The sequence below is a fragment of the Lepeophtheirus salmonis genome, chromosome 1 (genome assembly GCF_016086655.4).
Source record: "Lepeophtheirus salmonis chromosome 1, UVic_Lsal_1.4, whole genome shotgun sequence".
Lineage (NCBI taxonomy): Eukaryota > Metazoa > Arthropoda > Copepoda > Siphonostomatoida > Caligidae > Lepeophtheirus > Lepeophtheirus salmonis.
The window spans coordinates 37,928,429-37,955,745 of NC_052131.2; the positions used below are offsets into that span (position 1 = coordinate 37,928,429).

At 33.1% G+C, this 27,317-nt stretch overlaps 1 protein-coding gene across 16 annotated transcripts; it reads right to left on the reverse strand.

Moving 5' to 3' along the window:
* Positions 1–2,657: 2,657 nt before the first annotated feature.
* On the reverse strand, positions 2,658–27,317 carry Cht6 (Chitinase 6). Of its 16 annotated transcripts, none has more exons than XM_071892134.1 (19): positions 26,996–27,135; positions 20,862–20,932; positions 19,531–19,737; positions 19,210–19,469; positions 18,716–19,156; positions 18,376–18,650; positions 18,170–18,256; positions 17,746–17,831; positions 17,400–17,690; positions 17,188–17,338; positions 16,844–17,086; positions 15,787–15,933; positions 15,603–15,725; positions 15,489–15,536; positions 15,000–15,074; positions 12,681–12,848; positions 11,393–11,444; positions 3,530–6,157; positions 2,658–3,465 (listed from the first exon to the last, which is right to left on the reverse strand). In XM_071892134.1, exons 2-19 carry the CDS (start codon positions 20,929–20,931, stop codon positions 3,265–3,267), a joined length of 5,553 nt encoding a protein of 1,850 aa, XP_071748235.1. In that variant the 5' UTR covers position 20,932; positions 26,996–27,135; the 3' UTR covers positions 2,658–3,264. The 16 variants fall into 16 exon arrangements, with proteins under 16 accessions (XP_071748235.1, XP_071748243.1, XP_071748242.1 ...); XM_071892166.1 differs by lacking the exon at positions 2,658–3,465 and adding an exon at positions 8,710–11,197 and having other exon boundaries at positions 5,929–6,157; XM_071892142.1 differs by lacking the exon at positions 18,170–18,256 and having other exon boundaries at positions 20,862–20,931; positions 26,994–27,293.

A 27,317-nucleotide genomic window follows, 5' to 3' on the forward strand; every position in this document is an offset into this window, starting at 1 on the left:
ATAAAACATTAAATTTTTTTGCTATGAAATAAAATATGACAATCGTTTTTACATCATGATTTCCTTAAAAATAAAAATATTGACATATAAAAGTTTAAATAGGATACCATGTCAGAAATACCAAAGGTTTCTTATAGCTTTATCTGTAACAAACAAGTTTTGAATTTCTAAATGTTTTTCATTAAGCGTTTGAAATTTTTTGAAAAAGTGACACATAGAGAAAAATGGAAAGTTTGGTATTCAAAATGCAAATCTTCTGTAATTCAAAACTATTTTTATAAAAAAAATCTACTAATGAGAAAGTCATATTTTGACTACAATGTCGATACTGGGACTGTATATCTAAGATTAATATTTTTCTTTATAAAGTAAAATGATTCCTCTTTAGGAGAATTGAGGAAGTAATTGAGACCTGGGGAGGTTATAATGGAATTAATATACTTACACAGGTATATAAAAAATGACCGAGGTGGAAGAATTAAATTTTATCCCATTATGGATTTTGAAAAAATAAAATGTGACGAAAGAAAACAAAGGAAAGTTTTTTTTTTTTTTTTTTTTTTTGTTAAACAAAACAATATGTCTTTTCCCCAGTTTTTCTTTTATTCCCCCTCTTTGGATAAAATTCACTACGTTTCCTAAAATATATTTCTACATAGTTTAGTATTTGGAATCTGCATCAGCAATTAAGAGTTTACCTTCCCCTAATTTTATTTGTTTGATGTAATCAAATTTTGGGCAATTTCAAACAAAAATGTGTATCATTATATTCAAAGTCTCTTTTTTAATAACATACTTTAACTTTTCTATAAGCTTCCTAAACATACTTCAAAGTTCCTAGATAGCTTCCAAATAATTCCCCAGGGATTTATTATTTTTTTAAACCCCACTTTCACTTATAAAAATCTATATGTTTAGAGGGGAAATAACATTAAATAATTACACAAATTTTATGAAACGTAGAAAATTTTAAATAAATAGTTGTCGGAACAAAAGAACAATTCATTGAGCTGATTTTTTTTTCATTCTATATATATTTTTTAAGAATCCATAGTATAACGGTGAAACTTATCTCCTTTACAAATTTTTAAATGAAAATAGTGATGAGATTGTTACTGTCAATGGTCCTCCTTTATTTTCAATCAAAAACTATTAAAAAAGGCAAAAAAAAAAAAAGATATTAAAAGCTATATATTGAAAATTATGCCTTGTGATGATTAAAATCAATTTAAAAAAACTAAATTGTCTATAAGACAAACCTTTGTTGATTTCATACAATTTCAAGAGTTTCTTAAGTTTAGTTATAAGTAACTTCTTGTGTTGACTACCTAGAAATTTAGCTTTTTTGTGACAATATTCAGCCTAGGTGACTTTTCCTTCGGGCAATTATTATCCTCTAGCAATATTCCTCCTAGCACAATTAGCCTAGAACTAGTGATGGTACGATTTAAAATTAAAATAATAATTCCAATGCCGATGCGATTCTGTTATAAATTTCTGTTGCCGATTCTTTAATATATCAAATATGAGTTAAAAATTACCTTTTTGTTATCAGAGGCGTCCACAGAATTCTAAATATATTTATATATATATTTTTTTTCAAAATACATAGTTATTTTTTGGGGGGGAAAAAATTGAAAATCAAATGTTTGCAAAAAAAAAAAAAAAAAAAGAGAAAGGAAACATTAAAATAAATTTCTAATATAAAATTTTCTTGTAAAAAGCAAAATTTACTTAATTTGCAGGGTTGAGACTACTTTTTTTTTTTTTTCATAACTTCAAAAAGTAATTAATAGTTCAATAATAATAAATAAGTATCGGAATTTCAAATTTAACATTAAAAAAACACCTGATTCTCCAATTCCAATTAATTGTCCCATCACTACCTAGTACCACTGCCACTAAGTTTGTATCCTGACTTATTTATTCGGTCCAGGCCAGTCTTAGGATTGGTACGACAGTCCTTGGGACCGGTCTTTGGTACAGTCGCTACTAGAACTGATCAAAAAATAAATTTGATTGACGTCAATAACTTTATATTAATTGCAACTGACATATTGGACTTAACTGGACGGCACTGAAGTCTTGAGTCTTAAATAAGGACCAACACTAGCTATTCAATAAAACCAAAAGTTTGTCATAATGCATTTCCTGAGAGTCTGGATGAAGTCAAAGATAGTTTCAATTTTGTGCACATCTTTGGATATTACTATACTTTTTTTTAAATACACCACACATATGTGGTAATTTTTCTTTCAGAGATAAAAATGGTCTATTTAAAAACAAGAGCACACGCGTGCGGTTGTTTTTTCTTTAATAATTTATAAATTTATATTTTTCTCTACAGAAATCCCACCCCTGCAGATAAATATAAGGTCGATATTTGGTGGACCAAAATGCAAAGTATAACTGCCCATAGCCTTATGGAACCTCCCCAATTGTCCCAATCGTTTATAGTTGAGTCTTTAGGTTGATTTTTGGTGGAGTAAGGAGCAAAGAGATCAATTAAAACTATTGAATCATACTAAAAAAAATCCGCACACAACAATATGGACACTAGGGAAATGTCAAAAGTTCTACTTTGCCTTTTGCTCCCCTAAAAATCAATCCATTAACGATCACATCTGTGAATCGGAGATATAGCCATTTGAATTAAATAATTTATCAATATTTTTTTTTATTTTATGTCAATGCGTTACAAGAAAATCAAATATTATTATAAAATGGCGTCTATAAAAAAGAGAGACACAAAAATTCTAGATAGAAACTTTCAAAAATATAAATCTTGGACATAATATATGTATATATATATAAAACACTAAAAATTACAGATTATATCAATAAGAATATATTATCAAAAATAATATGTACGTATGTATATTAAAATAGAAACAGTAGAGTTTGTAGATCATTGTCGACTTCTTTTTCCTCGAAGTAGGGGTCAGAGAATGGGTGGAGGGTTTTGGGGGTAATGATGACAAACATGAGTTTATTGGGGAATGTGGGTAATTGAAGAATGTAAAACAGTTATAATAATATTAAGCAACATAAGTGTTTATGAGATGAACCATTCATACCACAAAATACGAATCCAAAAAGTTTTTTTTTTTAATTAATTTTTTATCTTCTTTTTCAAAAATGAAAAGTATTGAACGTAATAATAATAATCTATGCATGAACCACACAAATATGGCACAAAAAATGTCTATTATCGAAATGCCATTGCATTAACTATGTATGTTGTTTCTTTGATTTAAATTGGATTCAACTACAGTCAACTTCAGAAGCCCAATTGCAACGCCCCCCAATGGAATCAAAGGCTAAATAAATGGGACATTCGTATTCCCATCCGACAATGCGTCCAACGGATGTTCTACGGGAGCATGTGATAAACTTTTTACAAGAGCCTGGATGAGGGAACACACCCACGTCGTAGCAGACAACTCCTTCGGATGTAATTGCCACCTAAGATGGAAAATAAAAGAAAATATAGAAATTAATATTAGTTATTCAGTGCTACGCTACTCACTTTTTCTGTTAATGGTGTCAGGTCATAGTCATAAATGGGATCAACCGATTTTAACTTCCCAATTCCATTCTTCTCTCCAGGATACTCCTCATCATAATAATAGTCATATTCAGGTGCTGGAGTTGTGGTGGTAGTAGTAGGACGGGACCGGGTTCTTGATCGATTTATCGATTTGCTGCGAGATCGAGAAGCAGCATTTCGAGTAGGTGTGGATGAAGGTGGAAATCTTCGAGCGGGAGAGGTGACAATGGATCTTGGCTTTGAAGTAGTTGCAGAAGGGGTTGTTCTTGTAAATTGAAGGGTTGAGCGAGCAGGTGGGTCTGTGGTAGTTGAGGCTGTTGTGATACTGTCTCTTGGAAAATCACTATTGGATTGGCTGGACTCCTTATCGTCCGAGATAGGAAGTGTGTTCTGTTGTTGTTGCACATCAGAAAATAACTCCTCCTCTTTGGACTTGGAAACTATAGGTCTGGGTGAAGAAGGAGATACCTGAAATCGGTTTCGGAAAACGTCAAGTCTTCGGGGTTGCTGCTGGAATATGTTGGTTCTTGCCTCTTGAGATATTTCAGGTACCTTAGGGGATCGATTTCGTGATTGGAATCTGTTTCTTGAAAGAGATGAATCAGGAGATCGATTTCGTGATTGGAATCTATTTCTTGAGAAGGAGGTTTTAGGAGAGTCCTGGGGTTGCTCTTGAGACGGGAGTCCATTTCCGGAAGGAGAGGTTTTAGGTGTATCAGACGATTGCTCATGAGATTGGAATCTATTGTTTGAGGGAGAGGGGGGCGTTGAAGATGTATCAATGGATTGTTCTTGAGGTTTTAACCTACTCCTTAAAGATGGAGTTTCAGGTTCATCGGAGGATTGCTCTTGCGGCTGGAATACATTCCTTACTGTAGATGTGGAAGTTGTAGGCAAATCAGTCGATTGCTCTTGAAATAAACTTCCGGAAGAGGAGGTTTCAGGTGTATCAGAGGATTGCTCTAGAGGTTGGAATCGACTCTTTAAAGGAGATGGGGAAGTTGGAGGTGTTTCAAGGGATTGCTCTTGAGGTTGGAATCGACTCCTTGAAGGATATCGGGAAGTTTCAGGTGTATCAGGGGATTGCCCTTGAGGTTGGAATCTACTCCTTGTAGGATATTGTGTATTTGCAGGTCTATCAGAAGATTGCTCAACTTGTCGAAATCTATTATTTAAAGGAGATGGGGAAGGTTCAGATGTATCAAAGAATTGCTCATGAGGTTGGAATTTACCCCTTGATGGAGAAGTTTCAGGTGCATCGGGAGACTGTAGTTGAAGTTGGAGTCTACTTCTTGATAGAGAAATATTGGGATTATTAGGAGATTGATCTTCCGGTTGGATTATAATCTTAAAAGGAGAGGGAGAAGTTTCAGGTACATCAAGGGATGGATCTTGTGGCGGAAAGGATGGTCTTGGAAAAAAGGAAGGATCTCGAGGTTGGAAGTTATTCTGTAGAGGAGAAGGAGTTGAGAGTCTAGGAGCAGGTGATTGATCTTGGGGTAGGAAATTATTTTGTAAAGGAGTGGGAGTGGATGGTGTAGGAATAGGTGATTGATCTGGATTTAGAGATTTAATCTCTTCTAGAGAGGGTGTTGGGGTAGGTTCAGGTGATTGGTCTTCGATTTGGAAGCGATTTTGGAACGGAGAAGGAGTCGAGGGTCTCAGAGCAGGGAATTGACCTCGAATTAGAGGTTTATTATCTTTAGGAGAGGGCGAGTCGTTTGAATCAAGAGATTGTTCCTGTAATTTTATACGGTTCTCAAAAGCAAAAGTTGTTTCGGATCTATGTTTCGGAGGCTGATCCTGTAATTGAACCCTAGAGGGAATATGAGTTGAAGGTTTATGAGCAGGGGACTGATTCTGTAATTGAATTCGATTTTGGAAAGGAGTGGAAAGCCTAGAGGAGGTAGGTTGATCCTCATTTATTACTAAATTTTGTGTTGAGGAAGGATTTGAGGAGTCAGGAGCTGGGAATTGACCTTTGGGTTGTAATCTTCTCCGTGATGATAAAGGTCTGGATAGAGGAGACTGATTTCTAGTGCGGAATCTATTCCGTATAGGTGAAGGTGGTGATGATACATCTTGAGGCTGAAATCGATTCCTTATAGGAGAGGGAGATGTGTTAGGAGCAGGGGACTGATTCACTTGAGGTCGGAATCGATTCCGTGAAGGAGATGTGGGATTGAAAAAAGATTTTGTGGAGGATGTTTCAAACTCATTTTGTAATGGATCCACTTCATTTACTGAAGAAGGAGATGATAAATTTATGGGTCTCAATTTCTGGTGAGGACGGGATGTAGACGCAGATTGAGTTGTGACTATTTCAGTCGTTGCTACTGTGTTGGTAGTGATAAGAACATGTTCATCATTAATAATTATTTCTTCTTCTTCTGGAGTATTTATTATGGTTGGAGTAAGGACTGATGACTCGGTTGTTACTGGCTTGCGTGGACGAATAAAACTTGGGCGGCGTGAGGTTTTAAAAAGTGTATTTCTATTTTTTTGTGTTTTGATTTTACGTTGTTGAAGACGTTGTAGTAGTCTCCCTTGCAAGGACCCGGCGTCTTCGACTGACTCTTCGTCGTCTAGGGGCTTGCGATCTATCACCTGAAATAGAGTTTTGGTGCTTTCATTAGTTTAACTCCAATACTAACTTATTATTTTCTTAAATGAAAAAAAAAAAAAAAAAATAAGAAGAAGAAGAAGTTAATTGTTCTTGCCCAGAAAATATAAAACATGACATATTAACAATTAAGTTGGATCGGTCCTAAGATCAACAAACAATAGAACTACTACTGTAAAGTATGGATTTAGTCTTTTACCCCACTGAAAATTGGACAGCATCAAGAAATACAGACTAAAAGGGAATTTAGTCCTAGGACCGATTCATCCCTAATAATAAACATAACTATTAATGTTGGACCAAAGCATGAAGTTAGTAGAACTCATATAATTAATTAATTAAATTTATATTTATGTATGTATGAAATTACTAAAGAATTATTTGCAACCAATAACCACAGCTCAACCCCGTTCAAGGATCCCTTATGATATTAATTCAAACATTACTAGGATAAGAATAAAAACTATGCCAAAGGACGGGTTATGAAATCCAAAGTATATAAGTAAAGTAAAAATGAGAGTGACAGAGAAAGGTGGAAGAAGTTAGCAGTAAAGGCAGCTCCTTAAGGATCTACACATAAAGTATGTCCAATTTTCCATGTGAGTCCAATAAATGGTTATAACTTTTTGTAATTTGTGAAAGTATTGTTCTTTGTTGGATGCTGTTGTCTTCAAAAGTGAACGTCCCTGGTGCTCTTCCCATTCTTCATTCTTCAGGGTTTTTTTATGGACACTTGGGTGCATTGGGGATTTTTGCAAAATTGTTTATTGTTTAGATTATATTTATATGCTAATCAACTATTTAAGGAAAATGGTATATTTAGATATATTTTTTTTTTAAAGCGAATTTATTTATGTATTTAGAAAGCTTTTAAGTTGGTTTAATGTGGATGAAAAAATCACAAGTAACAGCTTTTTGGTTGTTTTTTTCTTGAATGGAAGTAAAAAATATGCATATGGATCATATCTGTGATTCTCTATCCAATTGTTGTATATTTGATTGTTTAAGGAAATTTTTTATTTAATCTTTTTTTTTAAAGAAAAGTAATGGTTTAAAAAAGTTAAGAATTTAAAAAAAAATTAGTGAAAGAAGGGGTTCTAACCTCAGTTTCTGATTCTTTTTTTGTTACTTTGATATCTGTGTTTATGGAATTATCCAATTCAGAGAATGAAGAGGAATGCACTTCTTCAACATTTTGAGGTAATCTTGAAACAGAAGTTTTGATTGGACTCTTTTCATTTCGTGGACTGAATTTAAAAGGAAATCTACTTTTAGAGTGTCGTTCAGACTCCCTCACGGAAGAGGATGTTTTAATTGCGTTTTGAATTATTGGTGAGGTAGATGGCGCAGAGGTTGAGGTGTTGGGATTAGGACTCGTAGAACGGCTTGAAGACTCTATGTTTTCTGTACTGGAAGAAGAAGACGCCGTCGTCCTCACCGTGGTACTGACTGCTGCTTCTGTTACTAAAGTATTTAAACTTTGGAATTCAACTATGTCTTTGGTATTTGTAGGACTATTTTTCCTATTTTGGAAAAAAGGTAGCTTTGGACGTTTAAAAGCACTATTAAATATACTACGGCGCGGAGTCGCAGGCGTTGTGACAATTGAGGGCCTTGGAATGCCTCTCTGACGTTTTGTATTAGTGGGTATTGAAGATGTTGAGCTTGGACCCAAGGTAACAACTTCGGTAGTTAAGGATGATTTTCCATCAATGTCACCCAACTTATTAAATGGCTTCCGTTTGGATTTGGGGGGGCTAAATCGAGATTTAAAAAAAGTGGACCTATTCCTTGAAAACAAAAGGGATTTTTTTGTTGGCAAAGTGGTGGAGGACGTGGGTTGAGCAGTGGTTCTAGAGGATGCTTGAAAAACATCACCATCTGTTGTGAAACTGTGTTCACTAACAGATGAGAGGGTGAAACTCTCTGTGGTAGAGTCTATTTCATTTACAGGATTAGATATGGTGGTACTGCGCTTCTCGATGCGAGGAAAGTTAACATTTTCATCAAATATATTGGTTGTTGCAAGGGTTTCTATATCAGAGAGGGGGAGTATTTGTTTCTATTATATTAGGAAATGAAGTGGTTATGGTGGTCTCTCCTAATACGGAGAGTTCAACATTATCCTTATTAGAATCCTGTCGAAAACCTGCAAATTTGGAAGGTTTTCTTCTGCGATTAAAAATATTGTTTCTTTCTTTCGATTTAGCCTTTTTGACACCACTCAAAGTAGTTGAGGGAGATGAGGCTTTAATTGTTGATGTTGTTCTACTTCTCAAAGTACTTGTCGTAGCTTGAATAGGAGTAGTAACATTGACAATGGTGTTAGATACTGTAGTTTGGAAGTTAAGATTTGAGTCATTCTTCAGCAATATGACTGTAGTGACTATTCCTTTTGTTGTAAAAGCTTCTTCATTTTTGTTAATTATCGACAGCGTAGTATCTGTTGTTGTTGTTTTATTGATGAGATTGTTGTTGTCCAGGTCAAAGTCGGAGTCACGACCAGTGTCAGTGATATTTTTGATTGATAACTTACCTATATTATTACGTCTTCTCTGAAAGTCAGGTCGTCGTCTTCTGAATTGAGGCTCTACTTCATTGAGAGAAACTTGATTGTTAGGTTCTTCTCCTTGTTCTACTACTGACTCAGATGACTCAGGGGCAAAGGTCGTCGTTTCTCTTTCAGATGTTAAGCGGTTTCTTATATTTTTTTGCCTAGAAAAATTAGGTCTTCGACCAAATTGTCTTTTGGGCACGTTTCTACTAGGACTAACTGTTGGACCTCCAAGAAATAGTTGAGGTGCCTCAGTTGTGATACTACTGGAAGAAGCTGAAGGGTTTCTTCGTCTCTTTATTTTGCGTCCTCGTTTATTTTGTCTTCGTGAAGCAAAAGATGTGCTTGAGCGTGAAATGGGCTTAACAAAGTTGTTAGCTAAATCCTCTTCTTTAGCATTAGAAATATCATCTTCGTCAGAGATAGGTTCTCTAAGAGGTAGAGCATTGGGGAAAAAAGGAACATATCTTTCAGTGGAAGATTCAACTTTTTGTTTTGGAATGGAGGAAGACACAATTGCGGATTCCAGTAGATTTTTAACCGTATTCCTCTCAGTTGGAGCAAACGATGGTGACTTAGTCGAGGATTGGGAATTAAAAAGTCCGACGAGGATGTCTTTTTTATTCAGAGGATTTATTTGTGTTGAGTCAATAATGTTAGTACTGTCATCATCTCTACCACCAACACTCAGTGGAATGGGTGTTGGGATTAATCCCAACTTTTGTGCAATGTCACCATTCGAAATGACTCTGACAGCAGGTTCAGTTACAATGAATGTTGATTCAGTTGTAGTTGAGAGAAAGCGAGGCAACTGAGAGGAAAATAGATTTTTCCTCTCATTATTACGAGAAAATCCTGTTATGGTGGGTGAAAATCGATTCCTCAAATTTCTCCTGGGCGTAGGTTGAAAGCGAGATGGAGTTGAGGGATTGGGCTTCTGCGTAGTAAAATCCCTTGGAGGCTTAGAAGGCTTGGAACCAGGTCTTGATAGAATACGTCTTGGAGTTATTTTGCTCTTGATTTTAACAGCAGATAGGGATGATTGAGGAGTATTAGTGGTGGTCTCAGGCTCTTCAGTGCTAAGGTTAATGCTCTCCTGTTGCTCTTGAAGTTGATGTTGTAACTTTTCTCTGAGTTTATTTCTTTGAAATTTTGGCTTGAAACTCTTGGGCCGAAGTGATGAGCTTTCTGGATTCTCTGTCGAGTCGCCATGTAGATTTGCCAAAATCTTTCCGACGGTCAATTTCTCTGTGGTTTCTACAATAACTGGGAGATATGTTGTTATTGTTGTAGGATCCGTTGTGGTCTCAGTAAAGAGGTTACTTCTTCTGAATGATGAGGATCTATCCTGAGAAATGCTCTTTTTGCTAGGTGCAGCAGATAAATCAATGGGTTTAAATGCACTTGAAGGTCTACGTGAGAAAGATCTTGTAGGAATGAATGATCTTAAGGTTGATCTTGTGACAGGAGCACTGACTAAGGTTTTAGAAGTAGTTGTTGTGATATTGTCACTAATACTCGTGCTACTAGTTTTGTCTTCCTTGGAGAGTTTACCAATGGTACCACGAGAAATAAATTTATTGAATAAGCGATTTGTTGGCCGACTTGGCTTGACAAAGCCATTACGCTCTGTTGTGGTGGTGGAAGGAGGTTTAAAGGTGTTAGTGTCAGGGATAAGGGAAGAGCTTTGTTGCGTTGTGGAAGGTGTTAGGTCTTTCTTGCCAAAGGGCTTTCTTGGGAATTTAGCTCTAAGGTTAGGTCTTTTAAAAGATGGAATTTTGATGGAGTTTGAGGGCAAAGGAGAGGAAGAGGCAGACGAGCTGGATTTTGAGTCACTGATTTCATTGGCAGACTCAAACTCCTTACGACTCTTATTAAGAAAGAAGCTATTTTTCCCGGAATTCTTCCGTTGATAGATCAATGCTTGTATTTTATTAATGGATGTTGTCGTTGATATGGTGGTGCTTGGATGTGGCGTCTTCGTTGTAGTTAGCTCAATTGTGGTTGATGGACTGAAGGCTGTTGTAGAAAATAATAGATCATCAACCGTCTCCGTTGTTCCCCCCATCGTTTTATGATCTTTTAAATATTTGCTGGATGAAAGTTTAGCAGAATGAACCTGGATAGAGTTTTCCGTTAAGGACTTAGGTCTAAATAAAGAGACATTTGGTAACCGCAGTGTTTCAGAAATAGTTTTAAAAACAGTGATGTTCAAAATATTTTCTTCATCAAATATGTTTGAAGGGAAAATTGTGGTTTTAATAGAATCAAGAGTTGTGGTTGTCGCTGTTGCTGTCGACGTCACTTCCGACGTAAAAGTGGTCGTTGGCAGAAGTGTGGTTGTTGAAGGACCATCATCTTGATTTTTATTATTGTTCTTTTTAGTTTCATCATCAGCAGCATCTTTGCTGTGACTGTCAATGGCAGCAGGGTCAACAGCAGGGGAAGTAGAATTAGAAGAGGAAGTGACCTGTCGATTTGTTCTAATATAATTAGGATACACATATTTAACATTATCATTATTTGATGAAGGCGGAATTAAATCAATAAATGGAGAGGATGGGAAGACTAAAGATACCGTTTCAGAGGCAGAGCTAACTGAGCGTCTACCACGAGGATGTTTAGTTCCTCGATTTGAAATTTCATTACTAATACCGAAACCCACCTGTGATTGTAATTTTTTCCTTGAAGGAACTCCTCTTTGAATTGTCACATATCTGAAAAAGAGACAGACGGTGAATCAAGGGAATTAAATAGAATGTATAATATGTATTGAAAAAAAAAGTTGTTTTAAGAAATTAGATATCTAGAATTGTAGAAAATATGACCGGCCTTACAAAAATAATTCAAAAAACTACATGGTTACCCTTACAATTTGAAGAATCAGCTTATTAGATTAACTATGGACGTGCAGCTGTGAGAGGAAATAAATAAACATAAAGTCTACTCTTTATCTAGCAAGACATAAGAACTTGGAAAAGTAATTAATAGTTAAATACCAGTAATAAATAATAATAAATATGAATTGTAAATTAAATTATTTTTCCAATGCTTATCCCGATTCCAATTCCAGATTAAATAACGGATTCTCAGATTCCAATTAAAAGTTGCATCACTACTTTATATATACGGTTGCTCTTCAAAAATTAAATAATAATGATAATATCTTTGTAAAATAAAGAAACACTCTTCTGATTGCAAATTCAAAAGAATTGCAGTCGTTTTTGATCAAATTTTCTACAACTCTGAAGATATAGTTGCATTAAATATTAACCATGATACGTGTCAGATAATGGTGTTTTTTTCTAAAGCAGTTGTCATTATTCTTTCATTCTTGAAGAGATTATATTTAAAGTGTGATTGCTTATCAGAGAAACCCTGATGATTTGTTGAAGGATTATATGTGTACGTCCTAATTGGAATCAGAGCTAAATAGTAGTAATTCTTGTCCATGCCGTTAATAGATACGGAGTTAGATTTGTTTTATTTCCTTCTTTTAATGACTCTTATCGATTCCTTCTAATTGTACATACATACTGGTAGGTCATATTTTATACATCCCTATCTAAAGATATCCATAGAGAAAATAGATTTATTTAACTGGATAAAATAGTGGAAGGTAAAAAGAAACTGATTGGAAACAAATAGAGAAAGGGTGAGGTTGTGTGTCAATATTTTTTTTAGTACAAGGGTGTTAATTATATTTACATAATACATAAAATGAAAAATTGTTATGGTAGTGTATTAGCTCTATAATACTTAATAGGGTAGACAGAAAGAGAAATAAAGTAAACCAAATTATTATTTATAAGCGAAATGATTCGTCAATTCCATCAAACTGAGATTATTTTTTCTCATCATGGCCTTAAAATGCCTTTCCATATAGAAATATTACCTACGTACTTAGTGTGCCACATATAACATATAAGCCACGTTCCACCTCAATAACTTACTCTAAGTCACGGACCGTATTTTCTCGGTCTCTTGGGGCTTCTTCTTCCACTAACGTTGTTGACGGTGCTGCGGATTCTCTGCCTTGAGATGGAATGACGGGTTCAGTATCATCGGATAGTTTGGGGGTTCCTCTGGATCGATCGATTGTTACATAAGCCAAATTACGACTACAAGAAGGGAATTTCATTTAACCGCAATAAGAATATGTAGTCTTGTTTATATCTATAGAGAGCCGGTTTTAGTGTGAGCTGGGACTGGGACAAACATAAATATGTAGGCCTCTTCCTTTATTCAAATGACTTTTTATTTAAAATGACCATATTTAAATATATTCATTAAATATGAGTATATTTCAACTTTAGTAAAATTGTATCCAGTACAGGACCCATGCATGAACAGGATATATGTCCCATGCCCTCTAAAACTGGCCCTGTATTTATATATATTTAGGATAACAATAATTGTTTGTTTTTTTTTGGAAAAATAAATGACTTAGGCAACAAAATGACTCTAAATTGTACAAAAAAATCAATAGAGAAAAGTTTGAGCAGGTAAAATATTAAGAAGTGGCTCAAAAATTGTAAGATTTTGAAAAGTTACATCTAAAGAAAAAAAAAACTTGGTATTTTTTTTGTTCAGATACTTCAAATTAAAGATTTGTTGTAAAAATAATTATTGAGCAAATTGAACGCAAATGATCTCTTTCTATAAAAAGGTCTCTCAGGCTATGGTTTTACCTTTTTTTCACTGAATTTTATATTAAATAAACGTAGTTGCGGGAGTTATGATTTATCAGTCAAATATTTGGGTTGTAATATGCTAAGGAAATAATAGAGAAGTCATGAGCTCAACGAATATATTAGACAAATACTACGGGTTTTCTTTTGAAATGTATATTTTCAAAATTTTAAGCCCATTAAGCTACATCTAAATATATTTCAAAACTGCTCCGACTGTTCTCTAATCTTTTTTTTGTACAATTATAAATAATTTTTAACCCAAGTCATTTAACTTTCCAAAATAAAAATTGAAACTATTGTCGGCCAGTGTATATGTGTATTATCGAGATGTATCTGTCCCAATATTCGGACAGCCAGTCCGGTCACAACCTAAATTTTAAGGACGCATACGAATCTTACACAAAAGCCGTCCCATAGAACACTTTTTCATGAATGACGTCACTGGTAGATACCTATAGTGATCTCTTATCATTTTAATAAGACTAATTTAGACGTTAGTTCTACCTAAATACAGAATAGTGGCAAAATAATCACGTATTTCTGTGAAATATTTAAAGTTTTTACTTAACTAACACTTGGGCTGAAAAGTACTGGGCTTCAACGATAGATGTTATTTTTTACATCATTTTGTGTTAGTACCCTCCTTCAAGGGACAGCTGTCAAAATTGTATGACAATTTGTTCCTTAGTTTGTGAGTTACTGTGCTAATTGTGACGCTACCTTTGTTATTTTCAAAACAAATTTTACACTGCTTCTTGATGGAGGGTGAGAGGCGGAATACCGTTCGTTCAAGCTAAGCAATGGGCCAATAAGCCTAATGGGGACTCCGCTCCATATAGCAAATACAAATTATATATTTTTTTTTTTAAATGTGTTGTTTTTTTTTGTTAACCCCGGGACTTTTAGCCCATTTGTTAGCTGAAATGATAAAATCAGGTACTCTTCAGTGTATAATATTTTTGAAAATAAAGCTATAACTTAAAAACGGGACGTTGTTTTTGAATGATCAATAACAGGGATGAGTCAAAATTTCATGTTATTTTACGTATCTATGGTTTGTTCATAAGTGGTAAATTGCAGGCAGTACCGAGTCTTGTGTGGAGAAACAATATGTGGTGCGTCAATATAAAATCAATTTTAACAAAAATTAAGAGCAAGAGAAAATCCCAATTGTATATTTACTTCATATTTACATACAAGCCAATATTTCATTGACATATTCGGGTCAATTATTAGATTTTTATTCAAATTGGTGGGAAACTTAAGATACATAAGAGCTGTTGCAATAGTTTAAAAACTTTATTTAATATAAGAGACTTATATTGCCCCCAATATGGCTTTTGAAATGAAAGTGATCAATTTTCCATTAGTTTACTATAATAATTTTTGTCGCCTCCAATGGGTTTATAAGAATAGTTGAGTAATATAAATTGGCGGTAATTTGTCAAAGAATACAAATGTAATCAAGAGTCAATTTTTTAGAAAAATCATTATAATATGTTTTTATGTTGATGGGCCACATATGTATATATTCATATCATGACAATTTGAACAAGAGATAATGCATCATTGTCTTACCTAAAGTCTGTAGCAGAAGATTTTGTCAATCGCGGTGGTAAGCCCCTATTTTGTACCGATGAGAACTTAAAATTCCTAGCATATGTAATGATTTATATGTGATTTAATGATTGTACTGTAGGTTATATTAAAATTTAGTTCGTTGGTTGGATAATATTCTTCACCTTTTAGCCGCGCTAATTTTCTGCAAGAAAATATTACCAAGCAACGATTCGCATGCAAGCATGTTATATTTTTCAAAACTCACTTCATATCGAAAGTTTCCCGTTGAAAAAGCTTTCCGACATGAAAGTGTGTAAATGAATGAAATTCATATGGTCGTGTCTCTACATATATCTTAAATGTCAAGTGTACGTGTCAATGAGGAATCGTTTGACTCCCAATAGGTCTTTGTTGTTTGGTTGCTTTGTGATCAAATGTAAAATCAGTAAGAGTTTCAATGTCAAGGAGAAAATATAAATAAATATACTATTGATAATAATTATTCACCTCTCAGAATCACGAGAGCGTTGGAGTAGAGTAGGAGTTCCTTCAGTACTGCAAAAATTAATATAAAATCAAATCCCTGATAAAAAATTGAATTAAAATAAATTCAAAACTTACATCAAATCAGGGGTTTGGTCGTCAATTTTAATCACTTCTAGTTCTTCTTCTTCTTCCTCATTTCGAACAAATGTTTTGGGTCTGAAGCTGTCAGAAGAGATTTTGACAGGCTCAGCCTTGCCCCTGTACAAAAAATATATCTCGTTACTAATTTTTTTAATAATAAATCAATAAGTCTCATTACAATCCAGAAATATTTTCACTTTGTGGAGGAGTACCACGGTTTAAAAAGGATGTTCTTTGAACATTTTTCAATGGGTCTTGAACCAAGGAGTTCCTTGGAGTCTCAGGAAGAACAATTTCGTTATCTTCTGCAGGAATATTCTCCTCTCTTGAACGAATAAGAAACGAAAAAAATTTCATGAGTATGTAAAATAAGATTGATAATAATTTTAATCAATTAATTGATCAACCCGTGTTTTAAAGCCCCCAAAATCCATCATTACCTGTGATATTTTCGAATAGAAACTGCTTTACCTTAATTAGATGTTTACGTACGTGGACATATTTTTAGATATAAGATACATCTAAGAGATCTACTTCATAAATATGTATGCTTGAATCAAATTATGGGTTCATGTGATAAAACAACGTGGATTCTTTATAATAAATACTTCCTTATGACATTTAGAAGAACTAAATATATAAACGTATACATACAGTATTGGAAGAAACGCCCAAAAAATAGAATAAACACAATATAATTCACGGAAGGTGAGAGGTGACTATAGGAGGTTATGATAAAAGGACATGATATAAATAATGATTGTTTGTAGCAGGGTAGTATGTTATTAGTTTTGAACTCTGTGCAGTATTCCTATTATACATTCCCGATACGTTTGAGTTTTTTAATCTTCGATTTGAGCAGTTATAAAAGAAGGATGAATGCAATTGCAAATATAAGATCTATGGATCATCATAATTTGTTCTTCATGACTTTGCAGTCTTGAAAACTTATTGCATTATAAAAAAGGGCTAAAACCACGCGTTATTATTTGTTTTGTTTTTTGAAAAATTACGAATCTAAATATAAAGATGTTATATGATTTTTTGGTTTTTTATCAAAATTATTAGCACAAAAAGTGAGGCCCTCAAAAAAAAATCTTCAACGTCCTGGAAATTGAGAGTGACTCTATTTTTAAAAAATGAGAATATTATTTCAAGCATTTATCTATTGGGCGTTATAGGGGTCTAGGGTTTATTGCGTAGTAATGTGAAGAGGATAAGAAATGAGAACCTACGGTTGAGGTGGTTGGTTTCGAAGAAAGGTGGGACGGTTACGGTTTCGAAGGAAACCGGATCGTGCGGGAGGATTGGAGATAGGGGAAGATGTGATAGGAGTGGTTGAGGGAGATTCAGTGATGATGGGTGAGGAAGTGCTACTAGGTGGATCATTATTACGACGGCGATTGGATAGTCTTGTTAGGAAGCTACTGGGTTCTTTTTTCTCTTGTGAATAACTTGATTCAGATGAAGTGGGCTCACTTAAATTATAAAGAAGATTTAAGTTGAAAATTGTAAATACATACATATTTTCAAATCTATGCAATATGAAATTCATTCTATGTAAAAAATGATCACTAACCTTTCTTTGGGCTTCTTCCTCTCTAAAAGCTTTGTGAAACGATTCCTTGTTTTGCTTGAAATGTCATCATTCCGATCCTTGGTTCTCTGCTTCAACTCCTTCTTTTCAAATTCTTCTTCCTGTAATTGTTCCTCAAAAGCTGCAAGACCACCTGTGTAACCATCACAACAAATTATTAATCAATAAAATTTAATCATTTATTCCCAACAAACCTGCTGATTTAATTTCCTGCAAAATATCCTGAACGGACTTATCATTTGACTTTGACGCAACGCTTGATTCTGTGGTTGTGTCTTCGACCTTCACTTCCTCCTTTGTACTTTTGTCTCCACATTCCACATTACGTTTAAAGTCACATCCATCAGTTAATGAGTTGAAAAAAAGACCTTGGGGACATGTAAATGTATGGGCTACCATGCCAACACCTGCTGCTTCCAAACACCAATAGTATTTTTTGCAACTCTTTGTATGGGGAAAGAATCCTTCATCCGTACATACGAAACCTAATCAAAGATATTTGAAAAAAAAGTTCCATATGGAAATAGAAATAGTACGAACTTGGTTCAGAGCTGGGTGTAGTTGGTGGGGATGGCGTTGTTACTCCACGGTTGTTGCTCAAGCTTCTTGGTCTGTCTGACCGACTTCTGTTTGATTCCATGAAAAAGAAAAAGGTTCGTAAAATAAAATTACAAAAAGGGTTCCTATTAAAATATATGCAACATGCATAGGTGGCACCTTATCCATTGATCCTATAGATATGCTAAAACTAATTAATCTTTTTATCGTAAAAAAAAAAAAAAATACTGGAAAAGGAAAGATACATCAAAACAATGGAGGAAGTAAATAATGTTTTGATACATAATTGTACATTTTGGCCCCCATTTCTGGCTCAAAATGTGAAAATGAAATCTAAATAGCGAAAAAAACCACATTTTTGTCATGCAAGACATGCTAAGAAACTCATGCATGATCTATGAAATACCTATTCGTATCATCAGTCAATAAATGCTGACTGCTATAACTAAAACGATTTCTGAGTCGAGAAGTTGAAATTGATACTGAGGTTTTACTGAAAATAAATTCAAAATTGTCAATACCAAATCATTCATTTATGTATGTATTTATAACTCAGATCAAAGCTGAAAATTAATTTTAATAAGGGAACTAACTTATTAATCTAAAACTTACGATTGCACGGATGTAGTGGAAGAGTAGAGAGCTCTTTTGGCAGCTTCAATGAGAGGATAAGGTTCATTATGACAATTTCCTCGGAAATCATCGTTGTCAATCGTCCAGAACATAATTCCTCCTAGTCCTTCTTCAGCAACGTAGTATGCCTTTTCACGTACAATATCAATATCATCGTATCCAACCCAAAAATTATCGTGATGTGCATAGGGACCAGTTTGTCCAGGATTTGCTCTTACAACATCCCATTTTTGCTCCTTGATACCTTTACAAATCTGTTGAGTATCATGATACAAATTAGCTTGAGTTGTACCAAAGAAAACCCTAAAAGAATGCATACTTCATAATAAGCAAGGTATCCATCTTCTTTTGTTCCATTTCCTTTTACTCCTGGGCCATCAGTTGGGCTTCCAATTTCATGTGCATCAGGATTTACAAGTGTGTAAGAGCGACCATAGGTAGGAATACCCAAAACAAGTTTATTTGGTGAAGCACCATGTCCTAAATAATACTTAATTGTGGATTCGATATTTAAATCTGTGCGGAAATCAAATTCCGAAATCTCTTTAATTCGGAAAAGAGGAGAATGATGATTCACAGCTGTCTCTAATGAGGAGTGGTAGTCATAGGCTAAAACATTAAAGAAATCCAAATCCTTATCCAATGCTCGTACGTCATATCCTTCAGCAGTAATTTCCAATGAAGCTGGAACAGCCATAGATATGATGAGACGATCCTTTCCAGTTTGATCAGCTTCGCGTTCAAAAGCTTCTCTCATTTCCTAAACGGGTCAGAACATATCTAACCTGTTTTATTAATTAGCAAGTTACTTACTTTGATCAATTTAGCATAATTTTCTTTATCTTGAGGCCTTCCTCCGTCACGTTGTGTGGGATACTCCCAATCCAAATCAATTCCATCAAAGTTATATCGCCTCAAGAACTGAACAGCACTCTTGATGAATGTGTATCGCCTCTCAGGATCAGCAACCATGGGACTAAATTTCTTGGATGCTTCATTCCATCCTCCAATGGCCACCATGGTTTTTAATTCCTTGTTGTATGTTTTGAGGGAGGCAAAATGTGATAATCCCCCTAGTTTGAGGAAAAAGTGAAATACTCAAATTTATGGTTATACTCCTATAGAGTATCTTACTTTTTTCTAGATCCTGGTATTTGTCAAATGGAGCAATTGTATCATCTTTTTTCAATCCTCCAAATGCGTAGATCAAATGCGTGCACAAATAAGGATTAATGTTTTGAGGTGAGAATTTGGCCTGGCCTTGTCTGTAGACAGCCCAGTTTGCATAGTAGCAGACAACTTTCTTTTGATTATCAACTTGTCTTTTGACCAACTTTGTTCCTTCAAACAAAGTAGATATATGTAATTAATAACTTCTTAAATATTTTACAAAGGTAATGAATAACTCTTCATGTTTGATTACGTAAAAAAATTATCATAGTTTCATCTAAAAGAATTAATCAAAGTGAATATATGAGCCGTTTGATAAAGTGAGTTAATCATTTACATTTGTGTGTCCCTTTATGTTCTAGAGTTTGGCTAACATTTTTTGTTGAAGGGTTTTAAAACAACTGCTATTCAAAAGTGAAAATTTTCAAAAGGACTATGGCTCTTTTTAATCTTTTAAGATCCAAGAATAAAAAATAAAAACTCAAGTGTTTTTTTTCTTTTTTTTTCAAAATCAAAAGAATTTTTTATTATTAAAATTTGTAACAACTTTACTATGTTTTTAATGTGGCTCGTCATCATAAAAGTAAGATCAAATGGGATTTTTTTTTCAAAAATTGAGTTGGGATTACATTTATATTATTTGACAAATAATTGACTATCGTAAATTTCTATCAACATAATATTCAGTCCCGCAAATTACACTTAAAGAAGCAAAGGTTTAGTGTCACAATTTATATATTGTATTCGAAAGATCATAGGCTCGGGATTGAATTAATCTTTCTAAACTATAGAAATGAATACTCAATGAGAAAGAAATATGTAAAGGTGACAAGGATTGTCAGATGTCTTAGTTAGCCAAACATAAAAATAATATTTTGATCTTGAAAATTTTAATTCAGTACTTATATTCTTGTAGATATGTCATATATCATATATGAAATTTTTTAACAAAAATTTACAACTTTTCTCAATAAAATTTCCAAAATTAAGTTTGAAAAATTTTAGCATACACGAATTTTCAATCAGGTTCTCAATATAATTGAATGTAGTAGAAAAGAAAGTTAATTACTCAGGATTAAATTATAATGAGATCAGCTAAGAAAAAAAAAAATCCCTCTTTAAATGACTAATTAAAAAAACGACCTAGCTAAAAATTGTACACGATTTACATCACTATATATAATGGAACAAAATATGTCTATCAAACATTAAGCTTTATTTTCTCCTTTTCTTGTTAGTGATTGTTCTTTTTTATACCACTCCAAATATATGGGAAAATAGTTCAATTTCCTTACCTGAAGATATGGAGAGACATACCAATACCACTATAAGGGTTGGCAGTATTTTATTTTTGACTAGACTCATCTGAAAAAATAAGATTGAAATAATAAATATTTTGAATTGATTAAACGTTTAGATTTTATTTATAATTGACTTAATTCCTTCCCTCCTACTAACAAAAATGGAAAGGTCAAGAAGATCCATTTTAATATGAGCAACAATGAGGATCAGCTCCGCTGACCCTGAGTAATAAAAGGATTGCAGTGAGTAAAAACAAACGTTGGTTCTATACCTACTTTAACGTAGACACGGTGTCAACGCATTAATTCTTCTCTCTTTTTCAAGGTTTTTTTGATAAGTTCAAACAGGTTATTTTTATAAGGGAATTCACGGAAGTGAATAATACTCTTTCTTTCTTTCTCGCTCACTTTTGCTCAAACATAAGGAGTTTTATTTGAAAAAAAAACACCCAAAAAAACAACAACTTTATTTGTAATTTATAACAAGTACATGCTAAATATGAATGGAGTTGTATTCGTCGTGATATTTGCAAATGATGCAAAATAATTGGTACATTAAGACGGATTTTGTAATTGATGGAACGATTTTCTTCCTTGGGGGGCATACATTTATGACCTTCAGTTAAGCGGGGGGGGAGTTATATTTACGCGACCATTACATTGAAAACAGGTCAACAACTGTTGAGAAAGGAATAATTTTTTTCGTTTAATTATAAGATTTTTTTTTCGGTCGGCAGAAAATGTTTATGAGAAGTGAGTGTTTAAAAAATATTTTATAAGGATTTATTTTGGAAAAAAAAATCATTCGAATCATACAGTGAAATAAAAATTTTATTTTTGACTTTTTCAAAAAATTCCATATCCAAATCCAAGCAAAAACTGAGGACACCCTGATCAGAGATCTTCAATATTTATGTAGAAATACATACAGGGGGATCTAAAAATTAAAGACGTCCAATCAGAGGGGGAGGGGGGTAATCATGTTAGTTTTGGACAATATAGACAGAGTTGGGGGGTCGAAAATTGTTCCCTTTAGTTTAGTTCCTTTGATTGTCAAGTTTATACGTATACATATATGAACCTCCATCAAATTCGAAAGACCTGGAATTATCAAGCATACTTTTTAATTTCCACATGAGGGGAATATTAAATGGTTACAAACAATGAGTCAACGTCATATTTTAGTCTGTTCCTTCTTAAGGGAATGTAAAGGAAAATAAGCTAAGTTTCATGCGAGATTATTCCATGTGTCTTGAATTCCATGGTACATTATAAAGTTCTATGCGTTGAGAGCGTCCTCAAGAGATCCATACTTTGTTATGGAATTATGCTTGACATTCAACTTTATATCGTGTTCTTCAGCCAATAGTCACAATTTTGAAAGACAACTTACGTCATCAACTATTCGTCTATAGAATCGGTCTAGACCAAATTTTAAATAAGATCAATACAGACCGATTTTTCCTTTGAGAATGATTCAGACCATAATTCTTATAGGACTGTATTAGTTTTACCACTGAAGATACTAACGATCTCAGTCCGGTCAAGGATTTTCAAAACGAACCTCAAAAATAGTAACTACTAGTGTTGTGGCGTCCTTACTTAAGAATGAAGACTGCAGTCCTTTTCAGCTCAGTCAAGTATATTAGTCCTACAAACTTCTAAAGTTCGGTGTTTGATGATATCACTCAACTATATGTTTTCTTGGTTAAGTTAGTTCTAGTACTGACAGTCCTAAGGACTGCTTCCACAGACCCATACATACGTGTCTGCAGGTGGTAAGCTGGAGGGGCTGTTGCCCCCCAATTAAGGAATTTTGAAATTTTTCATGTTTATTTAAAAAAAAATTAAGTTGTGAAATTTCATCTAAAAAATTTATTTTTTTGTGAACAGCTGTGGATTTTTGAGAAAAACAAAGTCAATAAAATAAATTTATGATATTTTTTTGAATAGCTATGGATTTTTTAGATTTTAAAAGAATTCCAAAAACCAAACAACAAGACCCCCTCCTCTACCAAATATAATCCTGCGGACGCCCCTGCCATGGGACCAGTTTTAATTTATAAGGACTGGTCCCATTGGACCAGTTCTCAGAGACTGCAACGGTCTGGCCATATAAAAAAGGACAAACACAATTATACTAAATATTATATGGGTCAAATCATTGAATTAAATTGAATATTCTTTGCTTCTCTTCATCTTTGAAAGACAACCAAGGACATTTTTTTTGACAATAAAATAAATATTCGTTAATACCTCTCACTAATTACAAAAATTGGCCACTATGATTTTGCAGATAATAATAACAATTATACATAATCAGTACAAAAATTCCCGGATAAAATATATTTAATATGTGTAGCAAAGAAATTATTTGAAGGACTTATGAATTGACCTTAAAGAATATATAGAAAGACCTGCACGCTTAAATAACTCTTTATATACCTACTAAGGGGTATACATATATGTAGTAGACCTGTTGTGATGAGTTTTCACTTGCAAAATATGATTTTATATACATTCATAATAAATATGTAAGTATATTTAGCGTTGATTCTTATTCAAGGTGAACGAGTATGCAAAGCGCGTATGCCTTTACTTAATAGCGGGATCATTCGTAAGAATAATAATTCTGATGGTTCAATATCAATAAACAGTTCAGGGCCCTTTTTTTTCTTCTTCTATAAGCTATAAATATGCAAATCAAAAATGCAATTGGGAATATATATGGTATGTAAATAAGTTGCGTGAGAAAGAATATGTTTTAATTGTATCGATTTGTAACACGGTAGTAGGTGTGTGCCTAGAATTTATTATGATTCGTTCTAGCTAAATGACTCCTTTAGTTATAATATCATTTATTATATTATTCAATCCTATTTATAACTGAAGAATAGCGATAAAAATAGCTATGACCTTAAGGTTGAAGGGCCGAGGTATGGATCCTTAGAACTGTAGAATGGTAAAAAATATCGGACTCATAAATAAAAAAAATACTGATTAGGAAATCAGTCCTAGGACCGATCCAACAATAACCACGGAATTATCTCGCTCACACAAAAATACCCTATGTATTTTGGTGTCACCGATCGATTCCCTCGTCTCACTTGATATATCATATCGATTTCATAATTCATTATTTTTCATAAATAAACAAAGAAATATTTTTAAAACATTCGTTTTCAAAAGGACAGAAATACAGGAATTTTTGTTGATTTCTCGTACTATATAATAAATATGTTGTATACCAGGCGCAATTTTGTACAAGTTCTACCGTGTACAGCCATATATACGAATTTCAATACAAAAATAGATGAATAATTTGAAATGAAGGAAATTTGAACTAATGGAATATTCTAAGTATTAAGTGTGTAATTTTGGGCTATTTTACAACAAATTACTAAAATAATAGTATTCTGTGGCACATTATCAAGCTTAAATGACCGCAATCATATTAATTATAATTAAATAATAACCAGTTCATTTTAATAGATGAAAACATAATTGTCGTATCAATATATAGTTGCTATAAATGTTGAAATTAAATAATCCACTTTTAGACTAAGAAATTGCAACTTGTACAAGTTGACACTTGTAGATAATATCTTATTATTTCTATGAAGACATTTTAGCTATCATATAAATTTGAATACAAATGTATAGCTACTCTTTTTTATTAAAGTATTACTAGGCAATATTATCATCGAGTTTCGAATAAAATACTATGTGGGGTTTCAATATTATAAAATATATACATATATGTAATTCATTTTAATCTGTGGGTAAAGAATATGACAATAATTGTCTGGGGTTACTTAAGAGATGAATAGCAGTTGGTGTAATTGACTTATTGGGCTAATAGACATATGATTTTGAGTCCTTTTTTACCCCATATTTCCTTTTGGAAGAAAAGTTGCGTGATACAATAAAGCTAAGGACGTGGTAAATATATTTTCCGTTTCTTTTTTAACTAGTATGTAGTTTGAAAAATATGGCGCGTTGTTTTTTACGTAATGAGGCAATGGGTGTTATGTAAAGTATGATTATGGATCCTTGAGACTATATAATTATGCTTTATAAATATAATGTTCACATCGATGGGTGGTGTTTATTTTTCTAATTTTTTTTTTTTTTTTTTGAAGGATTAAGAGTGAAAAAAAGGTGGATGATAAATGATATATGAAAAAATTATGAGTTTGAAAGAATATTTTTGGGATACAACTGCATTTATTCAAGTTCATATGTTCGAGGTAAAGGTTATAGATGTTTATCATAATAGGTAGGATATAAAAATCAATAAAAGGGGATTGTATGCTTATTGAAGATTATAGACTCTATTTTTTTATTATATACAACACTTACTTAATGGAATAATCTTGACGTTTGAACATAATTCATTCAACCTTATTTGCAAAAAAAAAGGATCTTCATATATTGTTGAACCACATACTAACATAGTCGATTTAATAAAGATTCTTTTAATAGTGACAAATGGCACGCGTGGATTCAAAATATAGGTAATTTAGCCCCATATCTGCGGGGCAATAGTTCATTTAAACGGTAAAAACACTACTCTTAATAGAGATGGAGCCTTAAACTAGAGACTTGCTTCTAAAATTAGGCTGGATTTCATATTTGAAAAGACTTGCAACTCGACTAGGTCTCAAACCAAATCAAAGATTTGGTTATTACTCTAAATTTAAGACTCGAATCGTTAATGGATTCTTTACTATTTTTTAACAAACTTGAAAGATATTTGAATACACTAAAATTGTAAATATTATGAATATATTCATCCCCAACATTACAACTTTTCATTTAATATAAAGTACTCTTAAAAGTATATTTTATAGGTCCACACAAAATAAGAGTACGATTTGTACGCACTTGGAATATTCAAGGACTGCAATTAGACTACATGAAAATATTCAGGGACTTTATTTGATCTTGTGAGTAACGACCTCAGAGTGTATTCGGACTTTTCCCTACCTCTATTAATAACCCATTCAAACGGTAAACAGATTCTATTCCCAAATAGCTTGATCAATCATGCTCTTAAATGTATCACCAGATAAAAGTTACAAGCACAACGTCATGTTGATTCTTTATAAAAAAAAAAAAAAAAAATACCTGTTTTTGTGACATTTAAGTCATACAGCAATTGATGGTCTACGAATTACATTTATTTATCTTCAAAAATCAACCAACGTCTAACGCAATCTGCTATTCACATACACAGTATTTCAACTCTTTCCAATCGACCAACGCCTCAAAAGTACATATAATTCCATGAAAGAAGGAATAGGTTTGCTATAAAAGGTCATTAGCTTGACCAAAAATATAAAATATAGGTATAAAAGGGGTGGAGTTGTTTGCTTCCTTCAGAACCATTCGGAATTTTTTATGTATGTCCTTCAGTAATAAGAATAGGACGACCGTGAGGTGTATACAATTGCTTATTTGTAGGGTATAATATGTACAGATCAAAGAACTTTGTAGATTATATAGAACATATTCATTTGACGTCAGAATTGTTGATAACGGCCATTTTCAGAGTCCTAACAGTCAAGTTTTACATGTATAAAAGCCTCTTATTTGTTCATATGAATGAAAAAGGTGAACTATTAGATGATAAAATGGGACCATTAAATAAAAGAACTGAAACCATACTATCTATCAAAAATCTAAGGCCCTATTGCTTAGTATAATTGTATTTGAAACATGTTACTACATCGCTATACAATCTTATTTGATTATTGTGGATAAAAATTAACTATTACGATAGAAATAATAAGATATTATTCTCTGATTATCCTACTTTTATTGTCAATAATCCATCCACTAAAAGATATACACATAGGATTTTCAGTTGATATAACATATCAAATACCACTCTTTACCATTGGCATAAAGTAATATTCAATTCAGGTGTTCTGTCTTTTATGGAGTTTAACCAAGATTTATTATAAATTTGTTTATTCTATATAGTAAATGTATCAACTTTGAGCCCCTCAAGATGGCGTGTTCTTTAAAGATGATGCAATGTATGATGTGAGATCAAAAAAATCTATAAATGTCATTTGTAGCAGATTTATATTAATCTAATAATGAAAAACCATTTCTTACCTTTTTTTGTGGGATTCTTCTATGAATATTTGAATTTGTTTTTAAATGGATTTATTTAAAAAATAATACTTTAGATTAGTTCATATCGTATTGCTGATAATGTAGGCTGCCTTCTATCTATTTGTTTAGCTATGTATAATTTTTTTTTAAATATACAACCGAACTAATACTTCTTCTTGAGGTTTCACAATTGTATACGCAACTAAAACCAAAATTGAATCAAAGACTTCATTTGTGGGGTTCTATTTTTTGTACCGTCTTTTTTGTCTTCTTATGAGGGTGGTGAGTACCTTACTTACTGTCTATCTGTTTGAGATGCTTGTA

What these genes read in the sequence shown, in the direction of transcription:
- Cht6 (XM_071892122.1), bottom strand. Translation starts at nt 20,931, where the DNA reads ATGAGTCTAGTCAAAAATAAAATACTGCCAACCCTTATAGTGGTATTG. An exon ending in ATACCAGGATCTAGAAAAAA is followed by an intron (nt 19,470 to 19,530) that starts GTAAGATACTCT and finishes TCCTCAAACTAG; the next exon opens with GGGGATTATCACATTTTGCC. An exon ending in ATTATGCTAAATTGATCAAA is followed by an intron (nt 19,157 to 19,209) that starts GTAAGTAACTTG and finishes TGACCCGTTTAG; the next exon opens with GAAATGAGAGAAGCTTTTGA.